The sequence below is a fragment of the Apaloderma vittatum genome, unplaced genomic scaffold (assembly GCF_000703405.1).
Source record: "Apaloderma vittatum isolate BGI_N311 unplaced genomic scaffold, ASM70340v1 scaffold9601, whole genome shotgun sequence".
Taxonomy (NCBI): domain Eukaryota; kingdom Metazoa; phylum Chordata; class Aves; order Trogoniformes; family Trogonidae; genus Apaloderma; species Apaloderma vittatum.
The window spans coordinates 4954-28545 of record NW_009699600.1 but is presented as its reverse complement, the minus strand read 5'-3'; the positions used below and the strand labels follow the sequence as shown (position 1 = coordinate 28545).

Sequence of the window (23592 nt, the reverse complement as noted above, 5' to 3'; positions counted from 1 at the left end):
TTACACAGACACTTGCTGTTTCTAACTGTTCTAGTCAAACAATGGCCATGAGCCCGTACACACCTCAGTGTGCTCAGCAGACGCAGCAGCTGCAGTCCACTGGCCCAGACTGAGAGGGCTGCAGCCCTGCTCCACCGCTGCTGCAGGAACAGACTCGCCCAAGAGCCAACGCTTCACGATGGGAACAGTGAGAAAGTAGTAACAGAACTGTCCGGTTCAGGCTTTGGGGCCGGCTAGGTTTGATTTAAAGTGGAATCCTGGTTTTAAACAGTCAGAAATATCAAGAGGTTAACACAGAAATCTTTTAGTCTGACCAGTAAAAACAAAACCCCACAAAGATCCCTCCCTCCTACATGCCAAAACTCGGGCAGTTGGGGTAGAGGGCTTGGGTACTGTCTTCAGATCAAAACCTGAGTGAAAAAAAAACCCTCTCAGATCCCTTTGGAAAGCCAGATAGCACAGGCCATTTTTAGAATCAAGACAACAGATTTCCTTTTTAAATGGCATCTTGGATCACATCCACGGCCCTTGGCAAGAGACAAAAGTCCCTGGCTGTGCTGCCCGCGGAGGCACCGCTGCCAAGCGCGCACAGAAAACCCTTCACGAGAGCTTGCGAAGGAGGATGCCGCGCGCTGCCTTCCCCGGGCAACGGATTTGGCTTCTTGCGTTGGGTTTCACCGCATGCAAGGGCAGACACTCGTGTGGTGCAGACCTGGCTTGGCAGCAGAACATGAGGAATTTTGTAACAATAATAGCGTTTCAGCTAAAGGTTTCAAATTTCGGCCATAGCCGACGCTATAAACCAATGGTATCAGCACATGTAGCAGCATCAGAAAAATGCTGTATGCCCTCAAAATGTCACACTTGTTTAACACAGAACTGAGCAAGATTAAAGCCTGCTCAGGACTTGGATTATTCTACAATTTTCCCAGTAGGACGTGAGGTGACTTAGAAGTGACAGGAAAGCTCTCAAGGAAAACCGAGCTCCGCCAGAAATAACCTCAGAGAGTTTCCTGACCAGATGACTTGGGCAAAGAGAGAAGATTTCACCTTCGGAGGTTTCTGCTCTACACGTACGATGAGAAAACCTTTGGTATCGGCAACAGGATGGGTCGGTGTCACTTGTGCATCTCTTTCCTGCACTTCAATTTGGGAAGCTGGCGGGCAGCAGCGCTACCGCAGCAGGCTTGCACAATGGCATGGCCGGAGCACTCAACGCACATTTCCTAACTCGGGCTGTTTACTCTGGTGCATTTAAATGGAGCATCAGGGAATTCATGGCAGCGTTGCACAACCTGGGTTTTGGCTCTTACGGAAAGTAGGATGTTTCTGCATTTTGTAAAGTGTCAGTGTGTAACGTAGAACCAAAGGAAAAGAGAAAAGAAGGCATAAACCCCCGTTTTCTCCCGCCAAACCGCAATCTGAAGAGAAGCAAGCAGAGGCCACTGTTGAGAGCTAAGTTCAGGACAGCAGAGTACACATTTTGTGCCACAGGAAGCAAAAACTTTGTTCAGTGGGAAACAAAAGTTGTCAAGAATAAGCAGAAGTTGTGCTGCTCGCAGCCCTGCGGCAGCGACGCCTCGTGGCGGCCGCTCACCCTGGGACAGGAGCTGCGCCCGGCAGGGACGCACGAGGCTTTATGCCAGCCAGAAAGAGCTCCCGGTGCTTCAGCAAGTCCAAGAGAACGTTTCTCTTAACGCTTAAAAAAACCTTCAAGAGCAAAACCAAAAGCCCCCAGGGCCAAAGCAGGCTCCCCAGCAGCTCGCCTCGGGCAGGTGTTAGTCAGCACTGAGGAAGAGCACGACCCTTGCTGACGTCAGGGTTTTGGACTTTGCTCAGAGTAACCACGGAAAGAAAGTCATTACCAGGAGGCAGCTCTTACCCAGCTTGATTCATCAGCTCCCCCAAAACCAGCAGCAAGGCCTCATACCTCCGCTTGGAACACCGGGTTACCCCGACCCGGACAGGAAGTTTTTGGGCTGCTCTTGTTAATTCTTCCTTCGTACCAGCTGTAGCAAATAGATTTATTTTTTTCTTACCAAGTCTCCTGCTGCTTTGTCCTCAGTAGTTTGGTTTCAGCCTTCCCGAACGTCAACATTTCCCTGGGGAAAAGGGAAAGAATTGAGAAAGTTGCAGGAACACACGCAGGACTTGCATCTTTCACCCATTTAAATTTGTACGGATACGCCGTACCGGACTACAGGACCGCACAGGGCACTGCCACGGCCCTGAGGGCTTCAGCCTCGCTACCTCTGGAGCCGTCCTCGTTTCACAAGCTGAACCTGGCACAGAGCCCTTCCCTGGGTTCCTCAGGGTGCAGCACCTTTCAGTTGATGCTCTGCCTCCTCACAGCCACATCCACATTTGCAACTCAACATGCAGCCAAGAGCAGCAAGCGCAAAGCGCCTCCAGAGCAGCACCATCAGGGATTTACACAAAATTATCTTGCTCTACGTCAGCCTTGCACAACTTAGAATCATAGAATCGCATCAGCTGGAAAAGACCTAGAAGACAGAGTCCAGCCTTTGTCCCAGCCCTATCAACCTACGAAACAATTCCCCCCAACGCAACGCAGCACTTCTTCCAGTAATAACGGCAGCGACAGTATCAGAAACGATCCCACCAATATTTATTCTGGTTTTGAAGTCAACTCAACTTCCAGCCTTGCTCTAACTCACTGTTCAAAAGCAGTCACGGCCAAATCCCCACTTTGGGCCACGTTTCGGTACGGCGGGAGTAGAGGGGAGCGAGAGGGCAGACATTTCCCGAAAGTCAAGTTATAAGTGAATTCAACGCAGATACTTCAAAAATGCGGGAACACTCTATTTATTAGGTCAATATTCCATTTGAGCAATACAGTTACAGAATATCACAATGCTGGTTACAAACATAATATGGTTTGATGGTTACAAATAACGTCGGGCACTGCAGTCCGTGAGATACGAAACGTTAAGTCTCGACACGACAAATAGGGTGGTCTTCAAAGTCTAGGAATGACTGAGATACTCTCATATAAAGGACTGTGGCACTACAGGTAGAGATTCTGGTTTAAAGGTGTTTTTTGTATAAGTAGTTTGATTTATACAGTTATACAGTTCAAGCAACATCTTTTTTTTTTTTTTAAATGCTATTAAATTAAAATCCCCTGTAGTTCAATAAAGTATAAAAATAGTACTGAAGCTGGTAATATTCAATAAAATGTAGAGTTCATTCACATCATTAAGTAGTAAAGAAATTGTAAAGTTGTAGTTACCATGGCAACATCGCTTCCCATAAAGGAATATACATAAAAGAAAAGAAGTTACACATATGGTACCTGCGACAATTATTTAGCGATCCAACACTGAACTTGTGCACCACAAACCATGTTTCTAAATATCTCTATATATTTATATAGTATATATCTTTTTCATCTTAAAATTTACTTTCAGGAAAAAAAAAAAAATGTGCACTTCAACGAACTCACTAAGGCCACTCATGCTATAGATACCTAGGATTGCAACAAAAGAGTTAAACGAGACCCTAGAGCACGCACCTTTGTGTCACCGAAGAGACACCTGTTCCACCACCTTAAACATTCCTGAGATTTAGGGACGAAAGCGTTACCGGTGCCGCCACGTTCTCCTTTAGTTCTCTGTATGGGAGGTTCCTTCCCTGCTTCTCAGAGAAACCCTTGCGAGGCCAAGAACCGCACCGTGCACCCGGGCCGGTCGTGGCAAACGCGGAAACGCCTACAGCAAAGAGTCGGGTTTGCAACTAACGCTTGGCCAGTTGTTTGCTTATTTAAAAAAACAAAGAAAAAGGAAACAATGAGCTAAGATACGGTTCCCGCCCCGGCAGCGGAGGGAAGGGTCTCCGTGTAAAGATCGGGAACGGCAGCATCTCCCCCACGCTACCTGCTGCAGCCTGCAAAGTCAAATCCAATCCACGCAAAACGAGTAAAGGTTTTGTCAACGGCTTCATTCACGTTTGAGGCACGACGCGTTTTCCTTTTTGTGCTCTACCAAGACGTAGGACTTGAAAAAGGAAATCAAGTTGAATGTGCATTTGTTTTTTTTTGTACCAGGAGAAGCAGCACAATGGCACCTTTAGCAAATTTCAGACGGCAGCAGGTTTAAAGAAAAACTTCATTTTTATAGCTACAAGAAGAACACGGTTGTTCTTATAAGTTAGAATTCAACAACAAAAACTGCTCAAAATTATTTAACAAAAACTGAGTGCAAAAAGAAAAAAAAAAAAAAGTCTTACACAACAGGTATCGACACAGGATTTTTACCGGGGTACCGAGGCAGACACTTACGGGTGCTAATTAATATCACGCTATAAAAGTAACCAAAAATTCGTTTGGGGCCGAAGAGTCACCAGTTGTTTTATTTCAAGTAGCTGAGGGACACAGTGATTTTCAAATATCTTTCTGTAACTTTCCCCTTCCCCTTTGTCAGCTCTTAAAATCTTTGTGCACTTTTCCCCTTCCATAACAAGTCACCCAGAACAGCCCCAAGAACACGGGAGCAATCCCGACATCGCCTTCCTCCCTCTCTTTACAAACCGCAGCGTTCGCGTAAAACACAAATTAACGATTCAAAGGACGTTATGGCAAAAATAACTTACTACAGGTTTAATTTAAACAATAGTTAACATAATTTTCCTTATGGTGACACCTGTCCTCAGCACCTGCATCCAACTACTCTGGCGAGACAGATTTACTTACCTTCAAGACAAACTCAGGAGATGCACGCTGCTGGGTTTCCAACTCACGGGTCTCCCCTTTAACGCCAGCACCGAGCAGCACCCGCACAGCGAGCAGAGGCACGTCGTGAGTCTATAAAGTGTCAGGAATTCATTAACTTCATCTAGAGTTGGCGACTGGAGCCACGGCGGGGGCTGAGCTCTCCCAGCACGCGAGGTCAATGCAGAGCCCCCGCCCCAGAACTCACGTACGGATAAACCTGCTCGGGAAAGTGGGGGATTCCCCGGTTCTGCTTCTAAGGGGAGTGAGGGAGGCGCGGGGTTCGCCTCGGCAAGCTCTGCGCTGGGAAACGGCGCAGCGAGGGGCAGGTGGGGACTACACCTCTGCTCCTTGAGCTCTGCCACGGGCAGAAGTCCCGAAATAGCGAAATAATTTGACAAGATCTAGTGCGACCACACTGGCACGGAGGAACAAGTCATTTACCCTCCTCTGAATTCATCCAGCCGGACTCCTGCCTTCTCAAAAATACCAAACAAATCGCAACAGCAGAGCCAGTAACAGGAATTAGCAGCTAAAACTGTGATGTGTCAGAGTCTCCAGATGCCAGTACAGGCACCTTCTGAGAACCCAGGTTAGGAGATAAAGAACTGAAAACTAGAAAGGTCAGATTTATGTTATTACGCGGAGAATAAGCATTAGATCTGCAGCAAGGACAGCACGAGGCAAAGGTTCCAAGCTCGAGCACGCAGAGCAGGCAACGGCGTGTTTTGTAGGCAGCTGCAAAGCAGTTCTGCAGACCTCCGGTGCTTTAACAGCTTCCACAATCGGCCACAGCTACCCTTCTCCAGAATCTACATGCCTTGGCATGGCTGAGGTTGCAGAGATGCTACAAGGAGAAGTTCAACTCAAGAGTCAAGTCAGGATTGAATTCATCACGGGAAAAGCGTGCCAGCAGCCCCGCATGTACCACTGCAGCGACCTGTGGCCAAGTTCTGTTTCTTGGCCAAAGTCAATTATCAAAGAGAATTCTAGGTGACGTTTAGGACCTTAAATCCTCCCAGAAAAGCTGATGCACCGAATATGTAACGTACCTGTGAGGCAGCTTTAGGAAAAAAAGAGAGAGAAGCACATCCACCCAGCAAGATTTGAGAATAAAGCCACCAATTAAACAAACTGAACTCACGCGTTTCGTTATCAGACAGAACCACAAACACCTCCCTAACCTGCCCCATGTCAGATGCCGTCCTGGCTGCCCTAACCTGAACACAAACCACGAGGAGCCGCCACGAACCAGGGCTGAAATGCCAGCAGCGGTTCGCTCTAGGTCGCTTTCACCTGGATCAGTCCAACAAAGCTCCTCATTCCAAACGCGAAATCTTGAGATCTCCGAGATTGCCCAGTCAAAAGCTGGAAATGGACACCCGAGACCAAAAACGCTGAGTGGAGGAAGGTCTCCCGACAACATAAGTGTAAAATCCTGTACCCATTGGAACATTTAAACCATTTAAACGTTTTCTTCAGTACACAAGTCATGCAGCTGCTTTAGGACAACTTGAAGCAGACCTACCCTGCCCAAGCTCTAGTATTACATAGTTTTAAACACTTTTAGTAAGAGATAAGAATTCCTAAGAACTTTATAATTCATCCCTGCCTTGGGTGGGCATTCAGGGATAAAAACGTTTTGCCTTGGAGATAGCTGAACTTGTCTGCAGTACCTAAAACAGTCATAAACAAAAACTGCTATAAATAAATTAGATTTTAAATCCACGTATAATTTTAAGTTGGATTTTCACTGAACAGCTGTTGAGGATATACTGCAGTCTGAGCCTTAATACCACAGGGATTTTTTATGCAAATACTTCTTTTCACATCAGTGAAGATAGTCCAAGTATGCAATCATCAAACCTGCGCTCGCTGATTACATAACTGCATTTTACAGTTGGTATTATTTAGCCTTTCCCCCCACAAAACATACTCGAAGGCACCAGTATATGAACTATTGGCCTGCAAAATTTCAGCTCTCCAAGAGCCATTAAGTTCCACGTGCATCTGAAATTTGGAATTCTTCTCTGCACTCTTTCTCGCAGACGAACAAGCAGCTTTCCCTGTCCCAAACGTCATAAATAAATTAAAAGCCAGCTCACAAACACAGTGCCCAGCCCACGCTGCACACCCTGCGCTCAGCCTCGGCCTGGACCGGCCATCCTGGGCCCTGAAAACGGGGAGAGGGGAAGGGAGAAACCCCCAAAACGGACAGAATCCTAAACCCCAGGAGCCCTGCTTGTGCTGCTACGAGAACAACGGAGGTAAGAGCAGCGAGTTGTTTCTACGTTACACAGACTGTCAAATCAGTATTACCTCAACATTAAAAAAAAACCAGAGACCAAATTAAAACAGAAACATCCAAACCAAAAAACCACACAACCAAGCAGCCCCCACGCCCAAACCCCAGGAGCCCTGCTTGTGCTGCTACGAGAACAACGGAGGTAAGAGCAGCGAGTTGTTTCTACGTTACACAGACTGTCAAATCAGTATTACCTCAACATTAAAAAAAAAACCAAACAGAGACCAAATTAAAACAGAAACACCCAAACCAAAAAACCACACAACCAAGCAGCGCCCACGCCCCCAAGAGAAGAAAAATTAAGACAAGCTAGTGAGATAGGCATTGTTAAAGGATCTTAACAGCTGACTTCTGCTTTTAAATTAATATAGAGGAATCAGTTTCTGGTTGTACTATTGTTTAATGTAGAAATGAAGCATCACAAAAAAGACCTGTTGTGCTTTTTGGCATTTTCCGCTGACCCCTGCGAACTGTACAATAAGTTGTGTTCTCCAGAAACATAAAATTGAAACTGGATTGTAGTACAAAACTACTAACTGCTATAAACAACTTACTGCCTCAATTATTAGAGTAAGCCCATTCAAAAAGGAAAAAAAAAAAAGAAAAAAATGGCTGCAGCAAATAGTTAAGCGTTTCTAGTTTTCGCTTGTGGCATCGACATTAATATTGGTATAAGCTCACTAGGTAAAGACATGCCATCGCAACCGCTACAGAACGTTCACTTCCTAGTTTTGTATCTATTACATGAATATAATTTTGCACTGATCATACACCTAAATGAAATAATTCTACCGTAAAAGTGAATGCAGGGGCAGAAATATTAAATTAAAGCCACTGGTCCAAAAACTGTTTCTAGCAGGCTGGTCCGCTTCTGTTTTTCCTGGTCCTGTTCAGGAGATCAGCACTCTTGGTTGGTACCAAAGAAAACTAACGTTGCTGGTCTACTGGATCTTCGATCCCTTCTAGGTGAACACTGGTCCAGCTGGGGATAGTGAAAACAACACACGGCGGTTGCTGGCTCGACAACCTGGAGTGGTTCACGACACGCGTGGCGCTCTCCAAAGCGGCTCTTGGCCACTTTGCTGTGTAAGGCAGCAGCCAAGGCTGGGGCACTCTCCCTTCTCTCGACAGTTAGCGTGAGCTTTGCTACAACGCACACAGCAGAGAGACCTGGCTCGTACACCTGCTCGTAGGACAGCATTTATTCTTGCTACACGTCAGAAGACAGCTCTCGGTGAAACCTTCCATTCGTAATAAGAATGCAACTCTTTTGAACTCAAACAGTTTTATTTAACGTTCCCTTGCAGACTTTCTGCAAAGTAGCTTCTTTTGAAAGAAGAGAGAAAGAAGGGGTTTGTCAGGAATACCAAGTTAAAAATGTGAGCCGAACTAAACATGCCATACACATGCTGAGAAGAATTTAACACACATTCATCCGTATGGGCACTCTTCAGCAGACTGGACCAGTGTTTCAATGCAAATTCCAGCCCCCAGAGAACTACATGGTTTCGATTTCACAGTATGACTTTTCCCCCTGTAACCTGGAGGAAAAAACCTTAACTGGTTAATTGGCTGAGTTCTTAGCTGCTCTGTCCATCGACATTCTGAGACATCAGAAAAGACTGGACCACTTCTTCAGTGGATTGAGGGCTGGTGCTTACGTCCTCCAGAGCATCTGTAACGGAGAACTGTCGATCCCGCAACCGGTTCCAATTGGCCAAAATATTGTGGTATTCAAAAACCTTCTCGTAATTGCCAATGGAATTGTACAGTTTAATGAGACCTCTGTAATCATATTCAAGTCCACTGTATCCTTCGCCAAACAGCTTCTTCCCTAAAGAAATCCAAAAGAGAACACAATTACAAGGTAACCCACCCAGACGCTGCATCCTCTCTCTCACGGCATTTTTACCAACAGCACGAACATTGCGATCACGACCTTTTCATAAGGGTAAATCGAGAACACTAGGAGCAACACTCGAGCTTCCTGATGACGGTGAATTCTGTCTACCTTCTCCTTTAAGGGTTCTGTAACTTGACCTCAGGGACTCTACAACAGGACCATGAATTGCACCACAGCTCTACATGCACAGAATCTACCTCTCATATAAAGAAGGTGGTTACTTTGTGTCCCGATTTCACTCTGGATTCGGTTCGATAATTAGGCTGACGAGCACAGTAGTTCTCCATTTCTTTCAAACTTTAACTGCGTTCTGCGTTTAAGTTAAAGCCACAACTCTAAAATAGAGTCTAAAGACCAACACCCAGATTTGTCATTAGCCAGCTTCCAGCAGCTTTCAAGAGTGAATTCTGACAAAATAATACAATTCCAGAATGCAGTTCCCAGGACAACATTCCAGAAGTATTATATTTAGACTGAACACATACACAATAAACACTCCACATTTGATCGCGATCACAGAACAGCTTATGCTGGAAGGGACCTTAAGGGTCATCTAATTCCAACCCCCTGCCACGGGCAGGGACGCCTTCCACCAGATCAGGGTGCTCAAAGCTCTCTCCAACCTGGCTTGGAGCACCTGGAGGGAGGGGAGATCTTTCCTAAAAATCTTTAATCTGCTTTTAAATAATGTTTCCTGTAGTACTAGAAGAGCTACACATTTTAAGGACCACCTACCAATTGCTATGGATCTCAAATAAAGCTTTTCGGCATTTTCATACTGGTTCATGTCATAGTTGTAGAGGGAAGCTAGGTGACCCACTGACAGGGCGACTTCGTAATCTTCTTGACCTAGAAGCTGCTCCTTAATCTGAATTGCCTTGATGTGCATTTCTTCTGCTTCCTAGAAAGATCAAATTCCCACAGGTCAGACACTGAAAATCACCATTCGTCTTGACAAACTTACAGATGCCTCACACATTTTAAGCCATTATTACCTTAAACTTTACCTTAACCATCATTATTACCTTAAACTTTCTCATGGACTGATACAGTCTCCCCAGGTTGCCGTAGTGCTTTGCTGTCTGCACATTAAACTCCCCGAAGGCTTTTTTAGCGAGCTGGAGCGAGGACAGATGTAAGTCGTGAGCTTCTTGAAGTAACCTCTGCTCAGTTTCCTTGTTGTGACAGTCTATTGCAATCTCCTCCAGGATAAGTGCTGAGCACAGGAGAGAAAAACCCAATGTTACCGTGTTCCAGACACAAAGATGTGAACTGCAGGCAGCACAAAGGCATCTAAGCCAGACATCTCGGGAGACACCTAATGAGGCTTTGTGCTCATTACAAACTGTCTTCCAACGGGCGTTGCCAGGTATGAAGCTCCCAACATATTTCTATATCCTGTATTTTTACTTTCTCTTCCTCCTCTCCCCAAAAAAATCCTTGCAGCTAAGTTTTGTGGGGTTTTTTTCCTCTATTTTACAAGTGTGTTAAGAGAGAATACTGAGGACCACAAAGCATATTCTGGAGTGACCTCCGTTTGGAAAAAAACATCAAGTTCCATCGTCTCTGTTTGGGAACAGGGTAACCGAAACCAAATGACTGACTGGGGACTGTCCCGAGGCTGCAGGTAAGGGCATTACCTTTAACTCTCTTTGAAGATGCCAAGAGAAGATGGTCTTCTGGGAGAATATGAGTTATAATGCCAATAGCGCGTTCAGCATGGAATCTGAAAGCATTTAAATTAAAAATTCAAGGTAAATATATTTAAATTAACAGCTGGCTGATAACATAGTAGAAAAGTTAACGCAATAAACAAATACTGATGGGAAAGTCTGTAACATTTCAGAACATTTTTCTCCCTTTACAGTACTGAATTTGCTGCCCGTACCTCCAACAACTGTACTTACAGCGCGTTGTCGAATTTTCCAGAGCTGTACTGGTGAACATAGGAAGAGTAAGCCAAGTCTTCATGGGCTGTAGCTACATGGATGTTTTTACCCCCAAATACCGACTGCCGGATATCAAGCGCTGTCTGAAAGAGTTACCAGAATACCACTTCAGGGGTTAATACAGAAAAAATACCAATGAATTGCTCTCACTTAGAAAGGGGGAGAAAAAAGGAAAACTACCAGCTCTGAAATTCTGCAGGCCTATGCCAACATACTGAAGTAGTAAATAAACAAAACCCATTTCAGAGTCAGGGGAAAAAGAAAAACAGAAAGAGATATGACCCTACAGCCAGGGCTGGCTTTTGTTTTGTTTTTAAAAGTAAGCGTTGCAGTAATTAAATCGACTATTATCTATCTCTACAAGTTAACTGTGAGTTTCAGTAAAAACCTTGGGGAGATTATGAACGTCAAGAGGAACTGGAGACAGGCAGGGAGCGGTGCTGCGTACCTGATAGATGGCGACAGACTGGCATATGTTGTCTACGTTGAGCAAGTAAAACCCATAGTCTAGTAGCGTATCAGAATACTTGGGGTGCTTGGCTCCAAAATGCTCCCTGGAGAAACGTACTTATATTACAAAGTGAGGCAAGTTAAGCATAAATTTTAAAAGGGTTTTTTGGGGGGGAAGCGTTACTTACCGCGCAAGGTATACTGCATGTTTTATCAACTGTTCAGCCTTTTTAAATTCACGTTTTACCACACAAGCCTAAACAAGTTGAAATGAAGACAAAAAGGTGTGTGCTCAGAACTCCTCTCTTCCAGATACCGGCCCGATCGCTAACTACTATTTTTAATTTCAAAATATCATGATTACTAAAGGATTTTTCAGTTATTTAAGAAACGGTTCACAGGTGACATTAAGAAATTTGTTTTTCACTCTGCTCCAAGTGCCTGAAGGGCACTTAACTACTGCTGCACCTGGTCCTGACTGAACAGGGGAGCAGACCACCCCTCCCCAGAAGGCTCTCGGGTTAACTCGGTCACGACACACACTTAAACAGCAGTAACTCAGGGTCAGGAAGAAGGAGGAAACCCCAGGCCCCACAGCTCCGAGACTGAGGCGGATCAACTAAACACAAGTAAAAAGCTGTGAGGCTCACGGAAGGGACCTGGGCACCCAAGGAGGTACAACTTAACCTCACCCGTTTGTGGTAGCAATTGAGTTAGAAAAGACACGTGAAGACTTTAAATTCACCTTTGAAGCTTGTCGTAAAACATCCACTACTACTTTTACAGGCAGGCCAACCGTGATCTCCTTCATAGCTTCTATACACCACTTATAGGCCTGTGGAACAAAGAGTTACCAACACAATGAAAGCTGGAACTTCACTACCTTGCAACGTTAAGAAAAACATTACTTGGCTCTGAAAAATAAACCAGTCATTTACATTACAAAATGCAGAAATATCTGACTAATTGCTTATGTGTAATGGACCTTGTGCAGCAACGTCCAAGAAAACAGACTCAAAGCCCTCGTAAAGTCAATACTGAATATCTAAGTGTTTTACACGAGCCAAGTTACGTATTATTACAGTGACCATCTTATGTTTTACAGACGAAAAAGTTTATAAAAAACTTTAAGTAATCCTCACAATTCCTGCATGAGGAATTGTCCTGCGACAACTTCCCAGTCAGTGTACGTAAGAGCTATAGGAAAACCACAGTTTAAACAATGGTTACACTGAAGTCATAGTTTTTATAAAATAGGTGCAAAGAATTATTACCTATGGCCTGCTATTAATTTTTAACTATTAAAATGAGCTTTTTATAGTACTTCATTCACAGATTGGTAGTATGTGCTGGTCACCTACTGCACATCATTTCTTATTGTTGGTCACAGCACCGTTGAGCTCATAGAGTAGCAACTCACAACAATACACAGAGAGAAAAGTTGATTTATCAAGTGTTCTCTGGTACTGCCACGCAGGTAACGAGAGATCAGGAACTCCAGCTACAAGGATAACGTGCATAACGAGCCCACCACAGAAGGTCCCAGCAGATTTCCTGACTGGTTTTCTCCAGAAACACAAAGCCAAAATCCCACTCACCTCATCATAGTGGCTCTTGGCAAAGAGCAGTGCGCACAGCTCCCCGTAGAGCGCTGCTTTGTTTGCTTGCTGACCGTGCTTTGCAAGTTTGTCCATGTAAGACTGAGCGAGTTTGAAAGTTTCTTCTCCCAAGTGATATTTACAGTTCCCATTTCGAACGTGCAGCAACCTTAGGAAGACGTAAAGAGCTCTTCTCAGTGATGTCCGCACAAGCCATATCAATACGCAGTAGTACCAGGGACGTACGGTTTGGTTTTATACTTACACCAGAACTGGGCTGTCATCCCAACAAAACCGAGTTCAGTAACACAGAAGAACTATTTACAGAACACTGTTTCAGTACACCACGCTTTGTCTCTTGCAGGGCAAGATTTACTCTTGGAGACATCAAATGATTTAACATATTGATGCAGTTTTACATATCCAATGCTCGAACCACTTTGGTGTGGTGGCCTTGTGTTCTATTTTTCATAAAATCCATTCTTCTCAACACTGATGGAATTCCATTTCCAAACCCCTGTAATATACAGCATTAAATCCCTTCTACCTCCTTTCCAAAGTATGGTAAACTGAAACAGGCCCTGAGTAAGTGCAGACATAGCTCGTTTTCATGCATCTCTGCACTTTCTCCTCAAGCCTGAAGTAGGATGGGGCTTCCCAAAGAGCGTTTTTTGTTTTGGAGGTTTAAGGGAGCATCTTTACAAGGCAGTCAACCACATCCATTCGACACAACATCCAGCACCACCTCAGCACCACCAGGAAGGACTACTTGGTTGATCCAGTTCACCACAACTCTACCCTGCCTTGATCCATCTCCTAACCCCGCTGCCTTTCCATCTGAAGGATTAACGGAAGCTTCACAAAAAAAACCCAAACCAAAACAGCCAAATGCAGACAACAAAACCACAGCAGTCTTGAAACATGCTCTTGTTTCTCTAGAGCAGTAACAATTTCAGCTGCTGGCATCTATTTAAAACAAAAGTAAAGAACGTTTTTCGTTAGCGTAGGCTGACGTTTATTTACTTTGAAGAGATGGGCTGGAAATGTGTGTGTTATCATATTCCAAGCCTGAAGGGCAAAACCCTATTCCCACCCATCGCAGGCTAAGAAGAGACAGCTGTTCCCTCTCCACTGCAAATGCTGCCACTTAGCGCACACGGAATTTCAGCAAATTAACCTCCACTGTCCCTCCTGGAAATCTGTTATTAGACAATGAATACCAAAGATTGAAAAACAGGAGGCAAGCCTTTGCAAATCAGGAGAACATGACACAAGAAGAGAAGTACCCAGAGCCGCGAAGCAGGAGGGAGCGCTGCGTGCCCAAGAGGCTAAAACTCCAAGAGCATGGGCCAAGGCGTAGGTGCAGCGGTTTATACCTTTTATGATACATCTTCCAATAAACCCTTAAGGGAGCAGGAAGAAAAAGTGAGGTTTTTTGATCAAATGTTTCTCTTCGCCAAACCTGTTTCTTGTTACCATTTACTCTGAGCAGAGCATTAAGCTGTTGCAGCCATGCCTCCTGCAACAGCGAAGTAACACACTGAAGTTCACCCTATAAACTCAGCCTGCCTCAAACATCGCCTCCTCCCGTAATTTCTGACTGAAACGCATCCTGAAACTCAAACGCTAATGAGAAAGGAAATAAAGTTTGCATTTTCACAGGAAGGGAGCGTCAGGCAAGCCCAGAGCAGATGTCTATTAGCCACGCAAAGAGAACATCAAAAGGCAAGACCTTAAAAAAAACCCTGAAATGAGCTACGTAAACAAACCCCAGCTTTCCAATGAGAAACACAGCAACGTGGCTCAAGAACAGAAAGAAAAAAGCAACAGCTGCAGTCCTCCTTAAACAAGTTCTGAGAACTAAACGCGATGCGGAAGCGCACTGTGCTCTTGGTCACAGGCAGCAGAAAACTAACATTCAAGAAACAAGAACAAAGAATTTGAAAGAAACTGGAGCGAAAAAACAAGCAATTACAGTTTCCCAAGAGAGGGAAACAATTTTGCTTACACCATTCAACCGGGAGCTGCCGTGCAACACCAAAAATGTGAAGCCCAAATCCCACGTAATGGTATAAGCCAGTAGGGATAGAGCTGCAATTTAGGTAAGTGCCTGGGAAAGATAATACCCAGTATCTGGGTGCTTCAGTAACAGTGTCTAAAAAACAAAGAAAACCAAAAAACCAAGCTAAACCTAACCCAATCCTCTAGGATAAGCGGAGTTTATGTGAGCCAGTTTTGAGTAACAAAAAACCCCTTATTAATCCAAAGGAATTTTAGAAGATAAAGCCAAGAGAATCAAAAAATGCCTTAGGACAGTTATGCTAATAGCTATGAATCTTCTTTGATGTCTGCAATAATAGCTTTTGGGGAATAGTTTGCCCCCCCGACTCAAATAAAATCATTCTCTAAGAGCATACAAACATAGCAAGCACAGGGTCACGCAGCAGCTTAGGAAGTATAAAAACATCAGAAAAGCGACACACCAAAACCCCAAGAATCAGCAAAATTTGAAACAATGAAGTGGGAAACTCACATATTTATATTATGTATTTCTGCCTTATTATTTAACACAAAATAATGGAAGAAAGCAAACCAAAAGGAGCACAGCACACGCTGGAAATCTCCTATCTTCACAATTTCTCAAGTTTCTCCATATAATTTACTACCACCAGCACGAAGAAACACCGAATTATACGTACATAAACCCTCACAATTTTAAACTGGTTCTTTTAATAATGCAATGTATTAATTAAAATCCCAGAGATTAGACTTTCTACCTTTTAGAGTAAGAGTAGACACTTCACCGTGTCGGATTTTCAAAAGCTGTGCTTATATTTTGTTCTCTGAAAATTTCACCTGACACCAGTGCAAGAACAGGGACAAGAACGAGATATTTTGCAGTAGGGATTAGACAGCAGTAACAAAAAGGGTTTTTTATCAGCTCATGACTTTGAAGCCAACTATAATCACTGCTCTCTCCCACAAAAAGCTGTTTAGATTTTACGTACTTGGTGCTTCTCAAAGCGTTTAAAATTCTTTTGATACACTTCCAAATAAATGATGCTGTTACTTGGTTGTTTGGGAGATGCCTGAACATAAAGCAGCGTCTCCTCACTCACACCGTGGCACAGAGGGACCTGCTATCAGGCACAGGCCATCGGCTTTCGATACAAGAACAACGGCTGTCTCTGCCCAAACACAACTAACATCTCCAGTTCAGAAGAGTTCATCCTAACTCGGGATTTTTTTTTTTTTTCCCCTAGCACAAAATTAAAATTTCCTTCTGACAGCCACGTGGGTTCTGTCCAAGAGAGCATTACATTCCTCCCTGCCCCGCTTCTTTTTTCTTCTCTTTGGGGAAATAGAGGGAGTTTATTTTTAAGACAACTTCTCCAGGTCACCAAACTGCCCAATACAACAGGAAAACGTTTTTTACATTAATTAGAAGACAAAAGACCAAGTGCTAACAGTGGTACTAAATCCATCCGTGCCCAGCTCTAGGAAGGGGTGTGTGTGTGCCAAGTCTTCTCTTGGCATCATCTTATTTTTGGAACGAAAGCCAGCGGTAGCAGAACAAGGCAGAGCAGCAACCGTTGCCACGGCCCTCTGGCTGGCACACAAAAAAAAGCAGCTACTGGCAAAGCCTATTTACTCTTCATATTTGTCCAACCATAAACAAGATGCAGGGTTTTTTTAGAGCAGTTTTCCAAAACAAATTTCATCCTATATTCAAATAAATACAGCTCATACTACCTTGTTCATTACAGCAGCTAAAACCCCCCCCAAAACTATTTTAACTATGTCCACCCGGCACACAGGTATGCGAGCATGTACCTCCAGCACGTAAAAGAGGTCAGTCATGGTGTTCCCAACAAAACCACCCTGGCTACTTGCTGCAGACTGCACCGGTGGAGCACACGTCTATGTACACAGACCTAAGAGCAGAACAACTAAAAATCTAAAAAGTGATCACCTCTGAGGCCTCCGTGAATGGAATTTGAATCTCAGACCCCACTACAGGCCTGGAGAAACAAGGCAGGCACAAAACCCTCCTAAAAGCAAGAATTCTTTCCCAAGTGTTTAAGCTGTGGCTGAAGGTGTCCACAAGAACTGGACATCTAGATATTAACCTGATTACACAGTTATGTAGCTCAGCAAGGGGCAAGAGAACTCCTTAGATCTGGAACCAGGAAAGGTACATTTTCCTTTTATTTCTGCTTAACTGTATTTGTATATTTGTGTTTGGATTTGGCAAATCCTTCTTGTAGTAGCTATGACTTCAGCAAACATCGTTCCTCCATACGCAAAAACACTTGAAGAAACGAGGAGCAGGACCACTCTCACTGTCCAGCCCCTGTCACTGAGGACACGTTACGCAGAAAGGCGAAACGCTGAGTTTTCTCCACTGAGCTGTGCTGCCAGTTTCTAAGTTCAAAAGCCGGGGATTAGTGTAAAACTAAAAACTGTCTTCTGATGCTCAGCTCTAGCCAGGAAAGAATTTTGCTTCAGTAGTGTAGGAAAAGCAGCACCTGAAGCCTGGGATTTCCCAAGCAGTGGGTAACACGCGTGACACGTGTGTGTTTCACAGCAAGCGTACAGGAACCAAAGGTGAGCTCACCTCACACAACACTCGACGGCCCGAAACCAGTGAAGGATTTCGTCATGCAGGGTGCATAACTGAAGGCAGGAAAGAAACACCTTCTCAGCGTCGCTGTACCAGCCTGCATCCGATAGAAACCCTCCTGTGAAAAAGCAGGAACAAACAGAAATTTGAACAGCACAACACCTTTTTAAGAGAAAAAAGGGTTGCTCAAGTTTTCTAAGACTACTTATTTCACAGACCACATACTACATACACGAGTCCTGTCAAGGTCAAACCTTGCAGCCCTGAACTGAAAAGGATGAAATGTAAGAGCAGCAGAATTCTCCTTCAGTTGAGGAAGACTTTTTAGTTGTTACATAATTTTCCTACAGTTTTCTGTCAAGAGATACTTACCAATAGTAAAATTATGCAAAGTCTTAGTATTAAGCATTGTATCTGCAAACAAATTTTAAATCTACAACATTTGAAACAGCAAAGATAAGCCTATATATCCTTAGATATTAAAATCCAATACATTTTTCTTTAGACGTCAAGTAGTTTTCTAAAAATTACATTTCAAAAGCATGCACATTCTTTAAAAAGAAATCGTAAACACTAACACGAAGAAAAATTAATGTTAGCTTAACTGAGGCTTGCACGAAAGAAAGCATCATACTTTAAGCAGCCTATCACCAGTTACCTAAAACAAAGCCAATCTGGATTGCTTTTTCTTTTACAGCAGAATCCGATTCTGCTATGTAGGAGCACCGTCTACTGAAAGAATAGGCCAGTACAGAAGCAACTTTTACTCCATGGTCCATCAAAGCCTGAAAACAGTGATGAAGCAGATGTCTGAAACAAAAGAAAACAGAATGCAATCAAAAAGAATTTGATTACACACAAAGTTTTTAAAACACTGTGGTCAGTTGGCTCTTGAGTGCCACGAATTCAAATGAGTAGTGATTCAGAGAAATAACTCCAACCCTCTCTCAAACCAAACCCAGATGAACGCAAGCAGAATTGTCAGTCTCAAAGCTAATGGATTGCAGTTGTTGGATTACCCAACAAACAAAGTGAGTGTACACAGTTCTTTACAAGGACACCCTCCAGCATAACCAAATCGCAAGCTGCCCCCCACAATAATAAAACTAGAAAACAACATTTGCAGCTCAAACTTAAGGGGGGGGAACTCCCACACTAACTCCACCACTCCCACAGAAATTGCAGATAAACGAGCAATGACGAATCCATTAGCATCACACACACGCAAACAATGGCAGGAGGGATGTGTAAAGACTCAAAGCTTATCCTGGTTACACAGAATCTGATCTAGAAAAGTCAAGTTCTGGACACAGCACCACAAACTGGAATACGTAATGACAGGAAAACACTTGAAACTGGATCGATCCTATCAGCTGATAACCCTCCACTTAGTATTTGCTACAACAGCAAGAAACAGGTACTTGGCCATTGCTCAGGGACTGGCTGATTCAAAACTGAAAACCTAGATCAAGAGGCAAGAGCTGAAATGAGAATTACCAATATACTAAGATACTCACCTTTTATCTAAAGCTCGTAGCACCTTTGCAAAAACTTCTAGTTCACAAAATTCACTACCCAGCTGGCATAAGCGGCCCTGTTGGTAAAGCTGAAAGAAAAAAATAAACTAAATTTAAGACTGAGTTCTTCTGGGAAATTGAATTTACTAGTAAAGATGACTTAGGATAAAACCTAGACTTCAAAGTAGTGAAATACATCAGACTAAGAAGCAATAAGCCCATTATCTTCACACAACTTCAGTGTTTAAAAACCTCAACACACAAGCTGTGAAAATTCCGTAGATTTCAAGCTATTTTTATCTATGAACGTATTCTCAAGTACCTACTATGACCACCTGCAGCACAAAATACTGCAACATCTAAGCTAAAAAGCCAAGACAAAACAAAAAAAACCTCAGGAAGTTAGCAAAAACCACAATTCATACCTTCTTTGATACCAAGTGCTTTGAAAACATTTTTGAATGACACAGACTCTAGCATACTACAGTGTGAATACATTTTGTGTTGTTTTATAAAAATATATATACAAATAAACCCCAAACCCACAAGTTCTGCAAGGGGTGACGCACCAATACCCAGGGCTAAAGACAGGCAGGAGCCCTGATCCCATTCACACCTGAGCTTACACAAGCAATTCCTGCCTGAGTAAACAGGAGAACTCAAGCGAATCTGCTCAGGCGTTTGTTAAAAGCAACGGCCAGTTTTGTGTCCAAACCAATTTGTGTCTGGGGATAAGCAAATGTATCAGTTGACTTGCCCATAAAAAAAACCCCCCACAACGAACAAACAAACAAAAAAAACCAGGAAAATCATGGACAGGGTTCTTTATGCAACGCACAGTTAAGTCGCAGAACTATCTGCCACATTACGCTATGAACACTATGAATTCACACAGGTACAAAAGCGATTGCAAAACCACATGCCGAAAAATCCACCGTGGGCTATTAATCGTCGATGTTTCGAAGCCCCTGAACCGCAAATGACTGAGAGCAGGGATGTAACCTAAAACAGCTCTGCCACACACTCACCACAGTCACACGTACCATCACCAACCCCTTTTGTATTTCATTAAAAATAGAACAGAAAACACCACCCCACATCCTCCTGTGAGGCAGTGACCCCACGGTGAAAAACGGAGAAGTCGGTAGGTCACACCTCGCTTCTCTCTCGAAGCTGCACCTTTCACCACGGGCCACCGGAGACTTGTTTCGGTTCAGCCCTACCTGCGCCGGGCGATGCGGGGATTGGAACGCGAGTTTACCAGTAGCCAGGAAACAGATGATAACGCTCGAGTTTCGCGCCATCGGGAGCACGCAGATAAAGCACTGCTATGCTGTGCTCTTAATTATTCAGAAATCCCGCTTTTCAGCCCTAAGTTAAGCCATTCCAACCCACACTAGCCAAGCCGGTGATGGCCACAGCCATGTGGCAAAGCCTCCTGAGATATCTGAGGGGGTTTTACAGCTACAAGCAACTTGGACACGATAAACAAACTTGTCACATAAACAAAAGTAAGACCAAGAGAACACATTATTTAAAAAAAGTTTCATCATGAATATACTTTTCAAAAAATGGTTAATATTCCCCTCAGTTTTAATAATTTCTTTAAATGCTTTTATTGATATGCATCTTCTGCCTGGCTCACCTTTTTCTTCACAAACACTGGAAGCAGATGAATTAGTATTCAAATGAAGCAGGCAAAAACATCTCCTCCAGCCAGAAATTTAGTTCTGGTCAACTCTTCTTACAAAAAGCACATTACACTTGATTCTACAGCACAGTAAGTTTGTTATTTTAACAACAGAACCTACCAAAAAACTTCAAAAACTTTGACCTAGTAATGTCAATTGCCAGAAATGAATGTTCTCTTTTTAGTCATCTTATTTTTCTGGGAGAAAAAAAAAAACAAACCCTCCCTTAAAAATGAATGCAAGTTTGCATGCAAAGTTACTCCTCAGATACAGTGCTGTGTTCCTGTACTTCAAAGGGATCAGAGTTTCTTCTGAAGCTTTATTCTCTCTGGCAGTGAAAGATCATCCAGGCTGGTGTATTTAAAAACTACAGTCACGGTTAAGTGTTCTCATTTTCTTCACCACAGCTGTCTAAGGATAACTGCTCTATAAAAACCTAAAAACCTAAAACATATTTTCCAGGGGGAAAAAATAAAAATAAATAATTAAACCTTGCCTAGTATTCCATTTCCAAAACTGGAGGTGGACATCTTTTACTAATAACTGATGAGATCTTTTCTGGAAGAAACTAAGACACACACCCAAGCTATTCTACCAGGATTTAAGCCAATCAAAAGTACTATCACATGTTCAACAATTTCAATCAAGTACATTATATCATTTTCTCTTATCACTTTGTAGTGCTAATTAAAAATCCCAGTGACTCCTCTGATACTAGTTACTAGCTTACAGAATACTATGACTTCTAAAAGTTAATATATTTATGTGATTACATAAGCAGGTCTTGTGCTGCTGATTCCTAAATCGCTGCGGAATAAACACCCTGGTTTGGTGGGAGGGGAGAAGCTCCCACCCCACACCCTGGGTTTTGATACATCGGTCACCGGAGGCACATGGAACATCTGGTTCAGGGCCCAAGCGCGCTCCCTGCACATCTCATCTCCACTCAAACACCTGCACCACTCTGGCACACATGCACAGAACCCAACCTATTTTATCACGGGTATAACCAGAAATGCAGTATCCTTGGGCACGGACCACACCATTCCCCCCGTCCCTCAACGTGTTGGCTAACATTGATGAACCAATTCAGTTTGAAGTCTCTCGAAAACACTGCAGTTACAGCAGTATCATCAAACAAAATCTGCCACGGATACAGTGAGCATACGTCAGGCTGTGAAGCAATTGCAGGAGGTTCAGTAACACTCATTTGTCCATTGAGAAGCGGTTGCAAGCACTGAAGAAACAGTTCTCTCATAAAACATCTAGAGACACACAAAATTCCTGACCACAAGCCTTGCTACATAACACAAAAACCAAAACAAAATAGTGATTCAAGAAAAACATGCCCTGACAAGAATGGCAGAAGCTTGGAGTTCTGAAGAACTATTCTTTTCTTTAGAAATAAACATCTTTTAGACACAAACTTAACCCATTTGGAGCTTAACAGAGATCTATCTACCTTTAATTAAGGAAAAATGAATGAAAGCCTACCAACATGACTTCCAACTTCATCAGCCCACATGACGCATTAATTCTGACATTGAAGACAGGAACCCAGGTTTAATACACAGGTATATTATCACACACACACAATCAAACTGTTGTGCACATCTGTGAGAAAACCTCCTTCATGACCCAAGGCTTCGTACTTAACTCCAAACATATCCTCCACCCGAACGTTCAGAAGCTGCTTGTAGCAGTGTTCCCAATTAGACACAGCAGTAACATTATCTAGAACTTATCTAGAATTGTGTCACCATGCACATGGGATTGTATTAAAGTTCTCATCAGATCTCTCTGCAAAGCCGCAACACAAGAGAAAAAGCTATGTAATATTCGTATCACCGGCATTCTGGGCTGTTTCACTGTGTACAAGCACAAGAGAAAAGACTTACACCTAATGCAAAAAAATTAGAATTTTTTAAATTGCATTTTAGAGCAGCTGGAGATTAATTCTAAGCAGTTGTAAAAGGACCCTCTAGAAGAGGAGCTGTAGCACACGCCATTTGAAAAATATGCTCCTGCTGCTCCAGTTCAGAAGGCGACTGAAAAATTAATTCTTACTCAACTATCCATATTAAAGATATGGGGAATTCCAAGGAGCTCCCCAGCATGTTTAGTAGCTTCTAATCATGTAATGTAGAATATCATGCCAAAATGGGGAAGGACTATATACTTAATCAACAAACATCAATATTTGCGAAATAAAGTTTGGCTCTAACCACTATCTTCCTTCCCTCCTTAACAAGGCAGGAAAGTTTCCTGAGAGTCAACAGTGCACTGAATCAATCTGTTGACAAATGACTCGTTACAGACGGGGTGGTGGGGTGGCGAACAGCTGTAGAAAATCATCAGTTAGAAATTCAGGTACATTGGATTCTTTTATATCAATTCCACAACCACCTACACAGCCTATGGACATGTGCTAGTTCTGCTGGATATGGTTTAGGGCGTAAAAAATGCAAACTTTACAGCTCCTCTTTGAAAAGCCACTGCAAATTACTAGGCTGATCTTTATGAACTTCAATCACAGAAATAATCAAGAAAAGAAACCAAACCTCATTCAATAAGTCTAACTTGAGAGAACTTTTGGAGCCTACTGCTTTCAGACACAGAACACTTCACATCTTCCCACTCACTGGAAACGCGGGAACAAAGTTACCAAAGCAAAGTTTTTTGTTTCACATCCACACAGACACCAGCAAAAGGGACACCAAGTCTGTGCCTTAGTTACACACACACGTATGATTCTCTGCAGCAGTAAATGGGGAAACCCAGTTTTCTTTGACGTTAAAGCAGAACGAAGAAAATGAAGTGGAAATA

At 43.2% G+C, this 23592-nt stretch overlaps 1 protein-coding gene across 1 annotated transcript; it reads right to left on the bottom strand.

Moving 5' to 3' along the window:
- Positions 1–7418: 7418 nt before the first annotated feature.
- APPBP2 (amyloid beta precursor protein (cytoplasmic tail) binding protein 2) lies at positions 7419–19167 on the bottom strand. Its single transcript, XM_009878451.1, has 12 exons — positions 19076–19167; positions 18217–18368; positions 17553–17676; positions 12935–13103; positions 12082–12171; positions 11525–11592; positions 11335–11440; positions 10845–10969; positions 10578–10663; positions 9963–10153; positions 9673–9838; positions 7419–8868 (listed from the first exon to the last, which is right to left on the bottom strand). Exons 2-12 carry the CDS (start codon positions 18335–18337, stop codon positions 8615–8617), a joined length of 1500 nt encoding a protein of 499 aa, XP_009876753.1. The 5' UTR covers positions 18338–18368; positions 19076–19167; the 3' UTR covers positions 7419–8614.
- Between the last annotated feature and the right edge of the window lie 4425 nt (positions 19168–23592).